The sequence below is a fragment of the Pristiophorus japonicus genome, chromosome 1 (genome assembly GCF_044704955.1).
Source record: "Pristiophorus japonicus isolate sPriJap1 chromosome 1, sPriJap1.hap1, whole genome shotgun sequence".
NCBI lineage: Eukaryota > Metazoa > Chordata > Chondrichthyes > Pristiophoridae > Pristiophorus > Pristiophorus japonicus.
This window is the reverse complement of record NC_091977.1, coordinates 53,565,590-53,583,321: the sequence shown is the minus strand read 5'-3', so window position 1 is coordinate 53,583,321 and position 17,732 is coordinate 53,565,590. Positions and strand designations below refer to the sequence as shown.

The 17,732-nt window shown below is 44.8% G+C and overlaps 1 protein-coding gene across 1 annotated transcript in view; it reads right to left on the bottom strand.

The window, feature by feature from the left end:
* The window catches only part of tbca (tubulin cofactor a), an 84,120-nt gene that overhangs the window by 40,745 nt on the left and 25,643 nt on the right, over positions 1-17,732 (bottom strand). Inside the window, exon 2 of the mRNA XM_070879818.1 lies at positions 9,048-9,153. Within this exon, the coding sequence (XP_070735919.1) occupies positions 9,048-9,153 (106 nt within the window). The remainder of the gene's footprint in view (positions 1-9,047; positions 9,154-17,732) is intronic.

Below are 17,732 nucleotides of genomic sequence, written 5' to 3'. Positions count from 1 at the left end.
AGCCACAGACGACTGACAAGTGTGCAGCTATCAACTGATATCTCAAATTTAATCACAACAGTTAAGAGCATGCAAAGACTTGAGAAAGTAAATTGGGGTCCCAACAGGCAAGACATAGATTTCCTATTGTCTACAGCATACTCTTGAAACCCAAGCAGCCAGTGCTGATCAACAGTGCACGTAAATAAGAGCAAGCTTCCACCAGTTGTTTGTGAAGCTTCAATGCAATGTGCATACCCATTATGGATTTAATAGAGAATATGGAGCTGCAGTTTAAGCAGCTCTTATGATCTTAGAATTAACACTGCATGGCACAAGCCCTACAAACTATAAACTGCCACTCCAATCATAATCTTGTAGAGGATCAAGAGCCTGGCCACATATCGCATGTTATAAAAGACAGAATTTGTTATGGAGGGGCCATCCTCATGGAGTCCATCGATTTGCATGTCTTTGCGAAGAGTACAAGAAGGATGTCCTCTACAGAATGCAAACAGAGGTACATTATTTCATCACTGGGGAGACATAGGCTATATAGTACACCAAAGTTAGCAATAGTGGCAAGTAGGCCTGTGGTTTCTTAAAGATTTTCTCTTTTCTGGCCACCTTCACCATATGTTGGCCTTTGATAGAAAGATATGACCATCAAGTCAAGAATCTGAATCTTGGTAAATTGAAGAGTTACCAACTCTCACAAAGTACAGATATGTGGCCATAGAAACATAGAAAATAGGTTCAGGAGGCGGCCATTCAGCCGTTTGAGCCTGCACCACCATTCAATAAGATCAAGGCTGATCATTCCCTCAGTACCCCTTTCCTGCTTTCTCTCCATACCCCTTGATCCCTTTAGCCATAAGGGCCATATCTAACTCCCTCTTGAATATAACCGTCCAGATCTAAAAGGGGTCAGAGGGTCCAGTAAGAAGGATGAACTGAGGGAAATCCTTATTAGTCGGGAAATTGTGTTGGGGAAATTGATGGGATTAAAGGCCGATAAATCCCCAGGGCCTGATGGACTGCATCCCAGAGTACTTAAGGAGGTGGCCTTGGAAATAACGGATGCATTGACAGTCATTTTCCAACATTCCATAGACTCTGGATCAGTTCTTATGGAGTGGAGGGTAGCCAATGTAACCCCACTTTTTAAAAAAAGGAGGGAGAGAGAAAACAGGGAATTATAGACCGTCAGCCTGACATCGGTAGTGGGTAAAATGATTAATCAATTATTAAGGATGTCATAGCAGCGCATTTGGAAAGAGGTGACATGATAGGTCCAAGTCAGCATGGATTTGTGAAAGGGAAATCATGCTCGACAAATCTTCTGGAATTTTTTGAGGATGTTTCCGGTAGAGTGGACAAGGGAGAACCAGTTGATGTGGTATATTTGGACTTTCAGAAGACTTTCGACAAGGTCCCACATAAGAGATTAATGTGCAAAGTTAAAGCACATGGAATTGGGGGTAGTGTGCTCACGTGGATTGAGAATTGGTTGGCAGACAGGAAGCAAAGCGTAGGAGTAAATGGGTACTTTTCAGAATGGCAGGCAGTGACTAGTGGGTTACCGCAAGGTTCTGTGCTGGGGCCCCAGCTATTAACACTGTACATTAATGATTTAGACGAGGGGATTAAATTTGCAGATGACACTAAGTTGGGTGGCAGTGTGAGCTGCGAGGAGGATGCTATGAGGCTGCAGAGTGACCTGGATAGGTTAGGTGAGTGGGCAAATGCATGCCAGATGAAGTATAATGTGGATAAATGTGAGGTTGTACACTTTGGTGTAAAAAAGAGAGAGACAGACTATTATCTGAATGGTGACAGATTAGGAAAAGGGGAGGTGCAACGAGACCTGGGTGCCATGGTACATCAGTCATTGAAGGTTGGCATGCAGGTACAGCAGGCAGTTAAGAAAGCAAATGGCATGTTGGCCTTCATAGCGAGGGGATTTGAGTACAGGGGCAGGGAGGTATTACTACAGTTGTACAGTGCCTTGGTGAGACCACACCTGGAATATTGTGTACAGTTTTGGTCTCCTAACTTGAGGAAGGACATTCTTGCTATTGAGGGAGTGCAGCGAAGGTTCACCAGACTGATTCCCGGGATGGCGGGACTGACATATCAAGAAAGACTGGATCAACTGGGCTTGTATTCACTGGAGTTCAGAAGAATGAGAGGGGATCTCATAGAAACGTTTAAAATTCTGACGGGTTTAGACAGGTTAGATGCAGGAAGAATATTCCTAATGTTGGGGAAGTCCAGAACCAGGGGTCACAGTCTAAGGATAAGAGGTAAGCCATTTAGGACCGAGATGAGGAGAAACTTCTTCACCCAGAGAGTGGTGAACCTCTGGAATTCCCTACCGCAGAGAGTTGTTGATGCCAGTTCATTGGATATAGAAACATAGAAAATAGGTGCAGAAGTAGGCCATTCGGACCTTCAAGCCTGCACCACCATTCAATGAGTTCATGGCTGAACATGCAACTTCAGTACCCCATTTCTGCTTTCTCGCCATACCCCTTGATCCCCCTAGTGGTAAGGACTACATCGAACTCCTTTTTGAATATATTTAGTGAATTGGCCTCAACAACTTTCTGTGGTAGAGAATTCCACAGGTTCACCACTCTCTGGGTGAAGAAGTTTCTCCTCATCTCGGTCCTAAATGGCTTACCTCTTATCCTTAGACTGTGACCCCTGGTTCTGGACTTCCCCAACATTGGAACATGCTTCCTGCATCTAACTTGTCTAAACCCGTCAGAATTTTAAACGTTTCTATGAGATCCCCTCTCATTCTTCTGAACTCCAGTGAATACAAACCCAGTTGATCCAGTCTTTCTTGATATGCAAGTCCCGCCATCCCGGGAATCAGTCTGGTGAACCTTCGCTGCACTCCTTCAATAGCAAGAATGTCCTTCCTCAAGTTAGGAGACCAAAACTGTACACAATATTCCAGGTGTGGCCTCACCAAGGCCCTGTACAACTGTAGAAACACCTCCCTGCCCCTGTACTCAAATCCCCTCGCTATGAAGGCCAACATGCCATTTGCTTTCTTAACCGCCTGCTGTATCTGCATGCCAACCTTCAATGACTGATGTACCATGACACCCAGGTCTCGTTGCACCTCCCCTTTTCCTAATCTGATAATTCCTATTATCATTCAGATAATAGTCTGTCTCTCTGTTTTGACCACCAAAGTGGATAAACTCACATTTATCCACATTATGCTTCATCTGCCATGCATTTGCCCACTCACCTAACCTATCCAAGTCACTCTGCAGCCTCATAGCATCCTCCTCGCAGCTCACACTGCCACCCAACTTAGTGTCATCCGCAAATTTGGAGATACTACATTTAATCCCCTCGTCGAAATCATTAATGTACAATTGTAAACAGCTGGGGCCCCAGCACAGAACCTTGCGGTTCCCCACTAGTCACTGCCTGCCATTCTAAAAAGTACCCATTTACTCCTGCTCTTTGCTTCGTGTCTGCCAACCAGTTCTCAATCCACATCAGCACACTACCCCCATTCCCATGTGTTTTAACTTTGCACATTAATCTCTTGTGTGGGACCTTGTCGAAAGCCTTCTGAAAGTCCAAATACACCACATTAACTGGTTCTCCCTTGTCCACTCTACTGGAAACATCCTCAAAAAATTCCAGAAGATTTGTCAAGCATGATTTCCCTTTCACAAATCCATGCTGACTTGGACCTATCATGTCACCTCTTTCCAAATGCGCTGCTATGACATCCTTAATAATTGATTCATCATTTTACCCACGACCGATGTCAGGCTGACCGGTCTATAATTCCCCGTTTTCTCTCCCCCTCCTCTTTTTAAAAAGTGGGGTTACATTGGCTACCCTCCACTCCATAGGAACTGATCCAGAGTCTATGGAATGTTGGAAAATGACTGTCAATGCATCCGTTATTTCCAAGGCCACCTCCTTAAGTACTCTGGGATGCAGTCCATCAGGCCCTGGGGATTTATCGGCCTTTAATCCCATCAATTTCCCCAACACAATTTCCCAACTAATAAGGATTTCCCTCAGTTCCTCCTTCTTAGACTCTCCGACCCCTTTTATATCCGGAAGGTTGTTTGTGTCCTCCTTAGTGAAATCCGAACCATAGCACTTGTTCAATTGGTCTGCCATTTCTTTGTTCCCCGTTATGACTTCCCCCGATTCTGACTGCAGGGGACCTACGTTTGTCTTTACGAACCTTTTTCCCTTTACATATCTATAGAAGCTTTTGCAGTCCGTCTTCATGTTCCCTGCTAGCTTCCTCTCGTACTTTATTTTCCCTGCCCCAATCAAATCCTTTGTCCTTCTCTGCTAAGTTCTAAATTTCCCCCAGTCCCCGGGTTCGCTGCTATTTCTTGCCAATTTGTATGCCACTTCCTTGATTTTAATACAATCCCTGATTTCCCTTGATAGCCATGGTTGAGCCACCTTCACCATTACCCCCAATAACAAGTGCTTTAATTTTGCACACTAATCTCTTGTGTGGGACCTTGTCAAAAGCCTTTTGAAAGTCTAAATACACCACATCCACTGGTTCTCCCTTGTCCACTCTACCAGTTACATCCTCAAAAAATTCTAGAAGATTTGTCAAGCATGATTTCCCTTTCATAAATCCATGCTGACTTGGACCGATCCGGTCACTGCTTTCCAAATGCGCTGCTATTTCATCTTTAATAATTGATTCCAACATTTTCCCCACTACTGATGTCAGGCTAATTGGTCTATAATTACCCGTTTTCTCTCTCCCTCCTTTCTTAAAAAGTGTTACATTAGCTACCCTCCTCCAGTCCATAGGAACTGATCCAGAGTCGATAGACTGTTGGAAATTGATCACCAATGCATCCACTATTTCTAGGGCCACTTCCGTAAGTACTCTGGGATGCAGACTATCAGGCCCCGGGGATGTATCGGCCTTCAATCCCATCAATTTCCCTAATACAATTTCCTGCCGAATAAGGATTTCCTTCAGTTCCTCCTTCTCACTAAACCCTCGGTCCCCGAGTATTTCTAGAAAGTATTTGTTCAACTGGTCCGCCATTTCTTTGTTTCCCATTATAAATTCACCTGAATCTGACTGCAAGGGACCTACGTTTGTCTCCACTAATCTTTTTCTCTTCACATATCTATAAAAGCTTCTGCAGTCAGTTTTTATGTTCCCAGCAAGCTTCCTCTCATACTCTATTTTTCCCCTCTTAATTAAACCCTTTGTCCTCCTCTGCTGAATTATAAATTTCTCCCAGTCCTCAGGTTTGCTGCTTTTTCTGGCCAATTTATATGCCTCTTCCTTGGATTTAACACTGTCCTTAATTTCCCTTGTTAGCCACGGTTGAGCCACCTTCCCCATTTTATTTTTGCTCCAGACAGGGATGTACAATTGCTGAAGTTCATCCATGTGATTTTTAAATGTTTGCCATTGCATATCCACCGTCAACCCTTTAAGTATCATTCGCCAGTCTATTCTAGCCAATTCACGTCTCATACCTAGTATCATGGGTAAACTTTCGCAAATAATTATTCAATGGATTGCTGTACACCATTCGTCCACCTACTGCTCAATTGATTCTAGATCAGCCTAGAGTGATAAAGTGTTCTGATTGCTGTCTATCTTCCAGGTGAGGAAGATATCACTAACAGTGGCGTAGTAGGAAAGAGAATGTTACTTTTCATGAAATCAACCAGGCCTTGAGAGCTGAGGGAGCCAAGAACAGTGCCCATTGGGATGTGCTTATATGGTGACCATGCAAGCCTGAATTTTAAACTCGGTGCTCTTCAGAGAGCAATATCTGTGAAATTGCCTTAAATGACAGTGAAACCTTGTTAGAATATCCTGCTTAGGCCTCTTCTTTATGGTCATGTAGGCATTTCTTTTTTTTATATAAAAATCTCTACTCTAGTAGTAAAAAGCAATTTGGGTCCAATTCTTCTCCCATCGTCCCAAGCCATTAAACAGCTGGAGCGGGGCCAAGCACACTCCCCTCCCAGACCATTGCTTATGGGGTGACCAGGCAAGTTGTCGTTTTCTTAGCGTCAAGTTTTAGAAATGTTAACATAAAAGAATTCCTTTTTATCACTTGCACCGCTTGCCCTGCAACTGTTGTGTCCTACTGGATCAAATTACCAGTGTGAAAGCAATATCAAAGTGAGCCAGGGATCAGAATCACAGTATTTACACAAGCCTGAAATTAATTAATTTGCTTGAAAGCTGGTATTAAAACTGGCATTAGGGGCCCAAGATTCGGGCCGCGCCTAGAACGGCACAGCCCCGACCTGGCCACAAAGTGCGCCTAAAAAAAAAAACTTCCAGATTTTCCGGCTCCCTGCAGGTCGTTTGCAGCTCGGTGCGGCTGCTTGAAAGCTGGTATTAAAACTGGCATTAGGGGCCCCAAGATTCGGGCCGCGCCTAGAACGGCACAGCCCCGACCTGGCCACAAAGTGCGCCCTAAAAAAAAAAAGTGGGCGCAGCATGAGCTGTAGGGGCGGAGCCAGGTCTCTGCGCTGAAAAGGCGGGACCTCTGACATGCGCGCTACGTGGCGCGCCCCACTGTGTGGGAGGGGCCCGCTGCGTGATACGGACCCGACCGACTTGACTCCCGCTCCCACCGCCCTCCCACCGGACCCACCCCCCCCCCGACCCTACCTCCACTTTCCCCACTCCCGACCTTCCCCCCCCCCCCCTCCCCGACCGCCGACCCACCCCCCTCCCCTTCGCCCCGATGCCACCTACCTGTCATCCAGTAAGTCTAAGCTCGAAGTCTGGGCCCTGCCCATTCAGCCTCCTCTCCTTTCTCTCTCTCTCTCTCTCTCTCTCTCTCTCTCCTCTCTCTCTCTCCTCTCTCTCTCTCTCTTCTCTTCCCCTTCCCTTCTCTTCCCCCTCCCCTCCCTTCTCTCTCCCTCCCTACCCCTCCCCTCTCCTCTCCCCCACTACACCCCCTCTACCCCCCTCCTCATCCTCCCCCCACCCCCTCTCCCCCACTACACCCCCTCATCCTCCCCCCACCTCATCCTCCCCCCCCACCACACCCCCTCATCCTCCCCCCCACCCCCTCTCCCCCACTACACCCCCTCCAACACCCCTCATCCTCCCCCCACCCCCTCTCCCCCACTACACCCCCTCTCCTCCTCCCCCACCCCTGTCAGAAACACAGATACTGACAGACAGTGAGAGAGACACACACAGGCAAACAGAGAGATAGACACACTAACAGAGACACACGGGGGGGGGGGGGGGGGGGCGTCCCAGCATGCTGTTGGAGGACTCCCGGTGCTGCAGTCAGTAAGTAGAAAATGTTTTATTTATTGATTTTTTTTAAAATGTATTAATTAATTTTTTTGATTGATTTATTGGTTGATTTATTTACGTATTTATAATTTATTATTGATGATTCTTTTTGTAAAATTGAAGTGTTTAATGTTTGTAAACTTCCCTTTAAACCACCCCCCCCATTCCCTACGTCTGATTTGTAACCTACACCTGATTTTCTAAAGTGTAGACAAGGTTTTTTCGAGCGTACAAAAATCTTCACTTACTCCATTCTCAGTTAGTTTGGAGTAAGTTTTCACTGCCGAAACTTCGAAAACAGACGTAAGTGGCCGGACACGCCCCCTTTTGAAAAAAAATTCTGTTCCAAAGTGAAACTGTTCTAACTGACTAGAACTGGAGCAAAGTAAATGCCGAGAATTTGAATTTCTAAGATACTCCGTTCTACACCAGTTGCTCCAAAAAATCAGGAGCAACTGAGGCCGAAACTTGGGTCCTAGGTGTGGAATCGTTTTCTCGGTTCTAATAATTAAGAAAATTAAATTTTTATATCATCATGGTCAGGGATGCCAGCAAGGAAGAAAAAACACTAACATTTTGGCACCAAACACCCCCACTGCAGGCCAGTTGTGGGGTGAGAGAAGAGAAATATATACCAGGGTCATTATTTATAGCAATTGTAAACATGCTCTTTAGAATTACACGTTAGTGAACAGCAGAAATCTCCCCTGCAAAGTGGAGGGAGCGATACTCTGTTCCAATGTTCTTCAACCTCACAAGAGCACCACATACCAGAACAGTCATTCTTATGGTCAAAGTGAAACATCGAAAATAGGTGCAGGAATAGGCCATTCAGCTCTTCGAACCTTCACCACCATTCAATAAGATCATGGCTGATCATTCACCTCAGTACCCCTTTCCTGCTTTCTCTCCATACCCCTTGAGCCCTTTAGCCGTAAGGGCCATATCTAACTCCCTCTTGAATATATCCAACATGCCAATTTGTATCAAATTCTGAAATCTTGTGCAATGGATCTGCATCAACAGAATTTTAGTTACAACCATTCAAACTCAATTCCTTCATATTGCAGAGATGAAAGCACATTTATAATCTACCATATTTTCCACTATATATTGAACCAGGATTGGTTGTCCCATTCAAATTAAAATAGTTAGCAAACTAAAGAAAAGTAATTCACTTTATTAAACTTAAAATAGTTTCAAATTTAAGCTTCACCGATGCACAAATTAGAACCAATTCTTAGACTTAGAAAAAAAATGAATGTGTCAGCATGAACCAGGGGAAAACACATATGCTAACAGGTTGAAGCAGACAAAAATAGATGCTACAAGCGGAGTTCTTAATATCCATTTCCAACATATTCTTGAAGACAAACTTGAAAACAACTTACAAAGTAGTCTCCAGGTATTTAATTATTTTTTAAACTTGGTTTTGCAATAGTTAATTACTTGATACACAAATGTTATAACTCGAAGAAATTTGAATACTTTGACAAGGAAACTGGTTGCACCAAACTTACTGAATTCCTGTAACTCCAAACAATTCTGAAATAATTTTCTTAATAGCTTTGAATGTTGAACACAGATCAATAATTGACAATCTAAGAATCGAAACATTTATTTTTCAAATTCTAATCTACATACTTTATGATTTTTTTAATCTATCTGGTATAAAACACTAGTATTGGGATATAAACATTGTTGGCCTTTAATCGGTTTCCAAATACAACATTAAACGAAGAAGCAAACTCGCCTGCTTTTTAACGACATACTGATCATTCCCATCGACTTTCATTTTCTCAACTTTTTCTTCCTGTTGTTTGGCCTCTTTTTCATACATAAGCTTTTCCTTCGCCAGCCTGTGTAAAACAATGACAATGGCAGTCAAGTCAAATTTATAAAATTAAAAACGTTTCATTCCCAAGTACATATGAAAAACTCAAATTATTCAGGATACTCTATTTAGTACCTCAATACCGTTTTTTTTAAAATCCTGAGTATCAATTCATTATTTAGGTCATGACTGCTCCCCTACAACATCACACACCAAATAGATTTCATAAAGTTTTTTTCTCTGCTTATAGAAAAAAAATTCTGTACAAGTAAAGCATTTACATATTCTAAAGACAAACCTACCTATTTATTGGTGCCAACAGCACTATTACTCATTACACTTAAATTTGTTTACTTTATGACTGACGTGGAGAAGAAACTAGTCCATCTTTTCTTTAGATTGTCGTTTTATTACAGACGCCATAAATCCATCCATTTGTAATCCAGCTGCACGCTCATTAGCTGCGATCCGTGGCGCGTTCAGCTCCTTTCTGCTCATTCCACTAATCTCCTGTCTTTACTCCATTTATTTGCCACTTTTGCTGCTGCTCCTCTACAAAATACAACGCTGCCCCTTCTAAGATTAATTGATCATCAATTTAGTCCTAATTTGGATCAAGTCAGGTGGTAAATGGACCACTTTTGCTTGATTGTTAGTGAAATGTGTGCAAGTACATTGATAAATTTTGATTATTTGTCAATTACCACCAAATGAACTAAATCTATTGAATAAATTCCTGCCTGATTGCCATAATAGAGTTTGAAAATATTGCTATTGATAATGATTCCCATTAATAGTTTCTTCCGGCTGCTGTTGCCTGGTTGTCGGCAAGACAACAAAGAATTCATTTTTCATAACATCAGCTGCATGTGCCTGAGCAATCCTTCATTAATCAGTTACATTATGGGGCCGCTCCTCTGTAATGTGTGTTGCTTTGCTCAGAAAGCTTAAAACACTTTGTCATATTTTATGTCAATTACCAGTAATTTTAATATCCTTCCATCAAAGCATCTTGTAATAGTTAGCATATGCTGCAGCAAGAATTTTAAGCTTCTTTGAGATCACTTGTCTTACAGTTGTGCTTGTGTTTAGTCATGCTGTCTTAGGAGTGCAACAAAATAAATAAATGACAAGCTAATGAAAAGCCATCCCATAGTCTTAATTTGTATTTTGCAGGCTAAGTCACTTATACGAAGGGTGGAGTTGAGCTTATTTTAAATGAATCTGCCAGTGCGTTTTTCAAAAGTTAATGGAAACGCAGTTCTCTGGAAAATGGAAAAAAGAATTAGACTCGACACACACTCAACTGCTTTAATACTATATTTTTGAGCAATGTAGCTCGTGCCAGTTCAAATGACAAAACTAAATTACTGTTGTCATTTTATTAAGAACATCCGCTGCATCTGGCACTAACTCAAATGTGCAAAATTGCAGGAAAACCATGCACAGTACTTTCAATGACCAAACAGCGGAGGGAAGATGGAGCAGTGCTTCATTTTACTTTGCACTATGACTGCAGGTCTTGCACAAGGTCACACACATATTGGTAGATCTGCACCTAGTATTGTTCCTGAATTATAAATGGTTTAGAAAGTGAACTGCCGCTCAATAAATTCAATTTCAGTGTCTATAGAATATTCTATCATGGACTGAAACTGTTTTTTAATGAAGGCTAGAAATCACCAATAATCTGGGGAGGAATGGGATCACAGTCACACAATACATAACAACTTGCCTTTATATATGCCTTCAAAGTAGAAAAACATCCCATGGTGCGACATCGCAGCACAAGGAAAAAAATGGATACTGCATTAAAGGCGGCAATATTAGGAGGGTTAGCCAAAGAGGGAGACACAGAGGGGTTTAGGGAGAGAATTCCAAGATGCAGGTTTGGGTGTGGAGGGCTAGAGGTAGTTACAGGGATATAAAGGGACAAGGCCTCAAAGGGATTTAAAGACAAGGAGAGAATTTTAAATTTGAGCCAGAGACCAGGGGCCAGTGTAAGTCAGCAAAGACAGGGGCAGTGGGTGCACTAGTACAAGATAGGATACAGGCAGAAGAGTTTTGGATGAGCTGAAATGTACAGATGGAGGAGGATGGGATACCAGCCAGGAGTGCATTGGAAAAGTCAAGCCTGGAGGTGTCAAAGGGACGAATGAGGGCTTCAGCAGCAACAGCATGACGTAGGAGCAGATGCCGGCAATCGTACAAAAATAGGTAGTCTTTGCGATGGAGAGGATATCAAGTCAAAAGCTTAATGTGGGGTTGAACAGGACACAGAGGTTGTGAACAGTCTGGTTCAAGCCGAGACAGTGGGTGGAGAGGGAGCTGGACTGCATGGTGAGGGTATGGAGTTTCTGACGGGGGTTGAAGACGATGACTTCAATTGTCTCAATGTTTAGCTGGAGAAAATTATGGCTCATCCAAGACTAGATGTCAGATAAGCAGAGCAGTGGAGGAGTGAGTTAAGAGAGGACGTGGAGAGGTAAAGCTAGGTGGCATCAGCATACATGTAGATGAAGAAGAGGGGACAGAGTTGGATCCTTCTGGGACTCCAGAGTTGACAATGCAGCATTGGAAAGAGGGAAGGCATTGTTAAAGATGGTCTATGACTTGATGGGTAAGAGTGAAACAAAGCAAGGGTAATTCCACTGAGCTGGACAACAGATGTGTTGGAGGAGGATGGTGTGGTCGACTGTGTCAAAAGCTGCAGAGGTCGAGGAGGGAAAATGCACCAGTCATGTTGACTAAGAATGTTGTTTGTGACTTCATTTTTTTTAAAATTCATTCATGAGATGTTGGTGTCACTGGCAAGGCCAGCATTTATTACCCATCCCTAAATGCCCTAGAGAAAGTGATGGTAAGCTGCGTTCTTGATTAAGGCTGTTTCAGTCCTGTAGGATGGGAGAAACTGGATTGGAGGGATTCAAATAGATAGTTGTGGGAGAGATAGGCATGGATCTGGCATGAGATGTAGCAATAGGCATGGATCTGGGATGTGGCAATATGTTCAAAATTTGGGCGAGGAAAGGGAGATTGGTGTTTCCAAGAACAGTGGAATGAAGAGTGGGTTTTATTTTGGGGGGGGGGGGGGGGCGGCATGATGATTACATTTCTGAAAAGGAGGGGAACAGTAACTGAGAAGAAGGAACCATTTACTATGTCAACTATCATGGGGCCAGGAAGGAAAGTTGGGTGGCGAGCAGTTTAGAGAGAAGGAGCAGGAGGCGAGTGTTATGGACAAGATGAGCTCCGAAACATAATGATGGGAGAGAATTTAGAGATAGGGTTTCAGCACTAGGGTATTTGGCCTTTTGGCCTTTTCCACTGTGGGGTGCAGTGGAAAAATGCAAGCGGGGCCCCAGCGCCTGTCCTCAATCGGGAACTAGTGCCTGGGAGAATGAAGCATTGCCTCAGGTTTCTTACTCTCACTCACCACACCTCGGATCTCTTACCATCTCTCCTAAAGGCGCTGCTCAGTGAAGAGCTTATGGTCCACATTCCACCCTATGCAACTAGGCCCGTACAGTAAAGCCTGGTCTCCAGTCGTCTTGGATATCCTTGGCACTGGACCAAGACCTCACTCTGCTAAGCCCGTGTGGTAACTGGTGTGCAACGGTCACCCCACATCTTCCGCCCTTCAAGATGAAGTTCGGGACCTGCAATGTCGGGACCCTCATCGACAACCCCAACAGTGACAGACTGGAACATCACACTGTTATCATTGCCCAGGAACTCAGACCGGGCAGGCAGGAGAAGACCAGCTCAAAGAACAAGGTGGTGGTATAACCTTTTTCTGGAAAGGTAAATCAGACGAAGAACACCGCCTCCATGGAGTTGACTTCATCATCAAGAATGAGCTAGTGGGCCATCTCAGAAGCTCCCCTTGCGGGATAAGCGAGCATCTCATGACTCTTTGGCTCTCTCTAGCCCGGAACCAGTGCGCTACGGTCATCAGCGCATACGCCCCAACACTGGAAGCTACAGATGAGGCCAAAGAGGAATTCGACTCCAGCCTCGAACAATCCCTGTCCTGAGTCCCAACGGATGACAAGCTGATCCTCCTTGGCGATTTCAACGCCAGAGTCGGTAAGGACACAGACCTCTCGGGAGGTGTGATCGGCAGAGAGGGGGTAGGGAAATCTAACTCCAGCGGTACCTTGCTGCTAACAAAATGCCTAGAGCATGGCCTTGTCATAACCAACGCCTTGTTCCGTCAGAGACACGTACAAGGCATCATGGCAACACCCTCGCTCCAAGTACTGGCATCGGCTTGACTACGTCGTCATCAGAGTGAGGGACCGCAAGAACGTGTGCATCACCCGCGCCATGACAGGGGCGGATGACTGCTGGACGGACCACCCTAATCCACTCTATCAACATTGCTCCAAAGCAGCAATGGCAACAGAAACAATGTCGCAGGAAAATCAATGCAGGGGCACTCAAAGACCCTGATAAGTAAGCCCTATTCAGCCAGTGCCTCACTGTCAACCTAGCGACTCCCGTTGACCCAGAGTTGCAGAGTGTCCACAGCGCCTGGTCTGTCCTCAAGGCCTCCATAATCAGCACCTGTGAAGAGACGCTCGGCCACTCGACTAGGAAACACCAAGACTGGTTTGACGAGAACAACCAGGAGATCCAGGAGCTAAAGAAGCCGCAAGCGCAAGGCATTTCTGAATTTAAAACAGCAACCCAACTCGAGAGCAAGAAAGCAGCTCTACAGATGGCTGAAGGCCGATGTCCAACAAAAAACCCGTTACCTAAAGAACAAATGGTAGGTGGAGAAAGTACAGGAGATCCAGCAGTTAGCCGACAACCACAACATGCGTGGATTCTTCAGTGCAGCCAAGACCACCTACGGCTCAAGCACCCAAGGCCCTAACCCCACTGCTGACCAAGAACGGTGAAAACCTAATCAATGACAGAGAGGCAGTCAGTGCCCATTGGAAGGAGCATTTCGATGATCTCCTTAACTGAGACTCTATCTTTGACACGAGTATCCTCGACTCCAGCTCATAGCATGCTACCCACCACCATCTCAGCACAACCCCAGCCCGACATGAGGTAGAAAAGGCCATCCGTCAGCTGAATAACAAGGCAACAGGAGCAGATGGAATTCCCGCCGAAGCACTAAAGCATGGCAGAGAAGCACTATTGGCATGGATACATGACCACATCTCTCTTATCTAGGAGGAGGAGAGCATGCCAGGAGATCTCAGAGACGTCATAATCATGACCATCTGCAAGAAAGGGGACAAGCCCGACTGTGGTAATTACAGAGGAATCTCCCTGCTGTAGGTCACAGGGAAAGTCATCATAAGAATCCTCCTCAATTGTCTTCTCCCTGTGGCTGAAGAGCTCCTCCCACAGTCGCAATGAAGATTCCGTCCACTAAGGGGTACAATGGACATGATCTTCACCGCACGACAACTACAAGAGAAATGCAGGGAACAGCACCAACCCTTGTACATAGCCGCCTTTGACCTCACTAAGGTCTTTGATTATGGAGCGTCCTCCTCCATTTCGGCTGCCCTCAAAAGTATGTCATTATCCTCCGTCTGCTCCACAATGACATGCAAGCAGTGATCCTGGCCAACGGATCAACCACAGACCCAATCCACGTCCGGACCAGGGTCAAACAGGGCTGTGTCATCGCACCAACGCTCGTCTCAGTCTTCCTTGCTGCAATGCTTCATCTCACCCTCACAGCAAGCTTCCTGCTGGAGCGGAGCTAAATTATTGAACAAATGGGAATCGGTTCAACCCTCTGCTGCCTCCATGCCAGATCCAAGGCCATTCCATCCTCCGTCCACTGAAGTGCAGTACGCTTGCGTTTGCGCACACTCGGAGGCCGAACTCCAAGCCATCGTCAACACCTTCACCAAAGCGTACGAGAGCATGAGCCTTACACTAAACATCCGCAAGACAAAGGTCCTCGATCAACCTGACCTCGCGACACAGCACTGCTCCTCGGTTATCAAAATCCATGACGAGACCTTGGACAACGTGGACCATTTTCCATACCTCGCGAGCCTACTGTCAGCAAGGGCAGACATCGATGACGAGGTCCAACACCGCCTTCAGTGTGCCAGCGCAGCCTTCGGTCGCTTGAGGAAGAGAGTGTTTGAAGATCAGGACTTCAAATCTAGCACCAAGCTTATGGGCTACAGGGCAAGTGATACCCGTCCTCTTATATGACCCAGGGACGTGGACTATATACAGCAGACCACCAGCGCTGCCTCCGCAAGATCTGCAAATCCATTGGCAGGATAGATGCACCAACATCAGTGTTCTCGCTCAGGCCAACATCCCCAGCATCGAAGCATTGACCATGTTCGATCAGTTCCGTTGAGTGGGCCAATTGTCCGCATGCCCTAAAGCAAGCGCTCTACTTGGAGCTTCGACACGGCAAGCGAGCCCCAGGTGGGCAGAGGGAACGCTTCAAGGACATCCTCACAGCCTTCTAGATAAAGTGCAACATCCCCACTGACACCTGGGAATCCTAGGCCCAAGACCGCCCAAAGTGGAGGAAGATTCTCATCGCCGAGAGCAAGCAAAAACCAAGTGTAGACAGCAGAAGGAGTGTGCGTCAACCCAGGCTTCCCACCCACTCTTTCCTTTAACCACTGTGTGCCCCACCTGTGACAGAGACCATTGGTCCCACATTCGACTCTTCAGTCACCTGAGAACTCACTTTTATAGAGTGGAAGCAGGTCATCCTCGACTCCGAGGGGCTGCCTATGATAATGATTTGGCCTTTTGTTTTCCAACACAATTCTTTGACCAATATATAACTAAGTGAATGCTATTTTTGTTTAAGTTTTTAAATATATTATAAAATTTATATAAAATATATAATAAAATGTATATATAACCTTTGCTTACACTCTCTGCATTCCCCCCTCTGCCTCCTCTCCCTTCACCCTTTTGGTTCAATTATCTTCCTGCCCTTTAACCCTGCATGACCTGAAAAATCCTTGGTCTTGACTCCCTATGTGCTACACCACAGGAGATCAACTAGTTTACACATGTTTGTGAAGATTCTCAGATTGGACAAGACCAAGTTTCAATCCCTGGTCCATACCAAATTAGCAGTTCTCAGCAATGCAGTGGTGATAGCACGGAGAAGAAAAATTAGAATTGGCACATCTTGCACTACTCTGCTGCCCATGTCTTAAATCGCGGCAAGTCCCGTTCACCCATCACATGATCCCTGTGCTCGCTGCCTGACATTTGCTCCAGGTCCGGCCACATCTCAATTTTAAAATTCAGTGTCTTGTTTTCAAATTCCTCCATGGCCTCACCCCCTCATCTCTGTAACCTCCTCCAGCCTTACAATCCTTCAAGACTGCGTTCCTCCAACTCTGGCCTCTTGTGATTCCCGATTTTAACCGTTGGTCAAAGAAGGCCGTGTCTTCAGCTGCCTTGGCCCAAACTCTGGAATTCCCTTCACCTCTCTACCTTTCTCTCCTTCTTAGAGCGCTCCTTAAAACCTACCTCTTTGACCAAGCTTTTGGTCATCTGTTCGAATATCTCATGTGGCTCAGTGTCAACTTTAGTTTGACAACGCTCCCATGAAGCGACTTGGGAGTTTTACTACGTTAAAGGCGCTATAGAAATGCAAGTTGTTATTATTGGATGCTTTTCACAGCACAGGAATGTAACTGAAAGGCTAGTCCCAACTGGTCGTGATGAGGCTGCATTTAGAACGCCAGCTATAGCTCCTTTGAGGGTTCCCATTTAACACATCTCAACCAACCTGAATGGATGCAATTACTGGCTGTATACAATACATGTTACAGAAGCCGACACGGAGTCTAAATGGGGTAGAGGAGCAAAGAGATCTAGGGGTACAGATTCACAAATCATTAAAAGTAGCAATGCAGGTTAACAAGGCCATAAAAAATGCAAACAAAGCACGGGCTCATTTCTAAACCAATAGAAGTAAAAAGCAGCGGGGTTATGTTAAACTCGTATAGAACCTTGGTTAGACCACACTTGGGAATGCTTTGTATAGTTCTGGTTTCCATATTACAAAAGGATAGATAGGCACAAAAAAGATTTACAAGGATCATACGAGAACTGAGAGGTTATAACGCTCAGGAAAGATTGAACAGGCTTGAGCTCTTTGCTCTAGAACAATGAAGGCTGTGGGGTGACCTAATAGAGGTCTTTAAAACTATGAAGAGGTTTGATAGGATAAACATAAGGTGTGTGTGTGCGTAGAGAAATAGTCCAAAACTAGAGGACACAAGTACAAGATAGTTACTAATAAATCCAGGATAAAGAAAGAAAAGGAAAAAGAAAAAGGAAAAAGGAAAAAGAAAAAGGAGAAAGAAGAAAATAAGAGAAAGGAGAGAGAGAGAGAGAGAGAGAGAGAGAGAGAGAGAGAGAGAGAGAGAGAGAGAGAGAAGGAAAGAAAGAAAAGAAAGGAAAGGAAAGGAAAGGAAGGAAAGAAAGTGAAGGAAAGAAAGAAGAGAAGGAAAAAAAGAAAAATGAAAGAAATTCAGGAGAAACTTCTTTACCCAGAGAGAGAGAGAATGTGGAACTCGCTACCACATGAGTGGTTGAGGCGAATAGCATAGATGTCTTTAAGGGGAAACG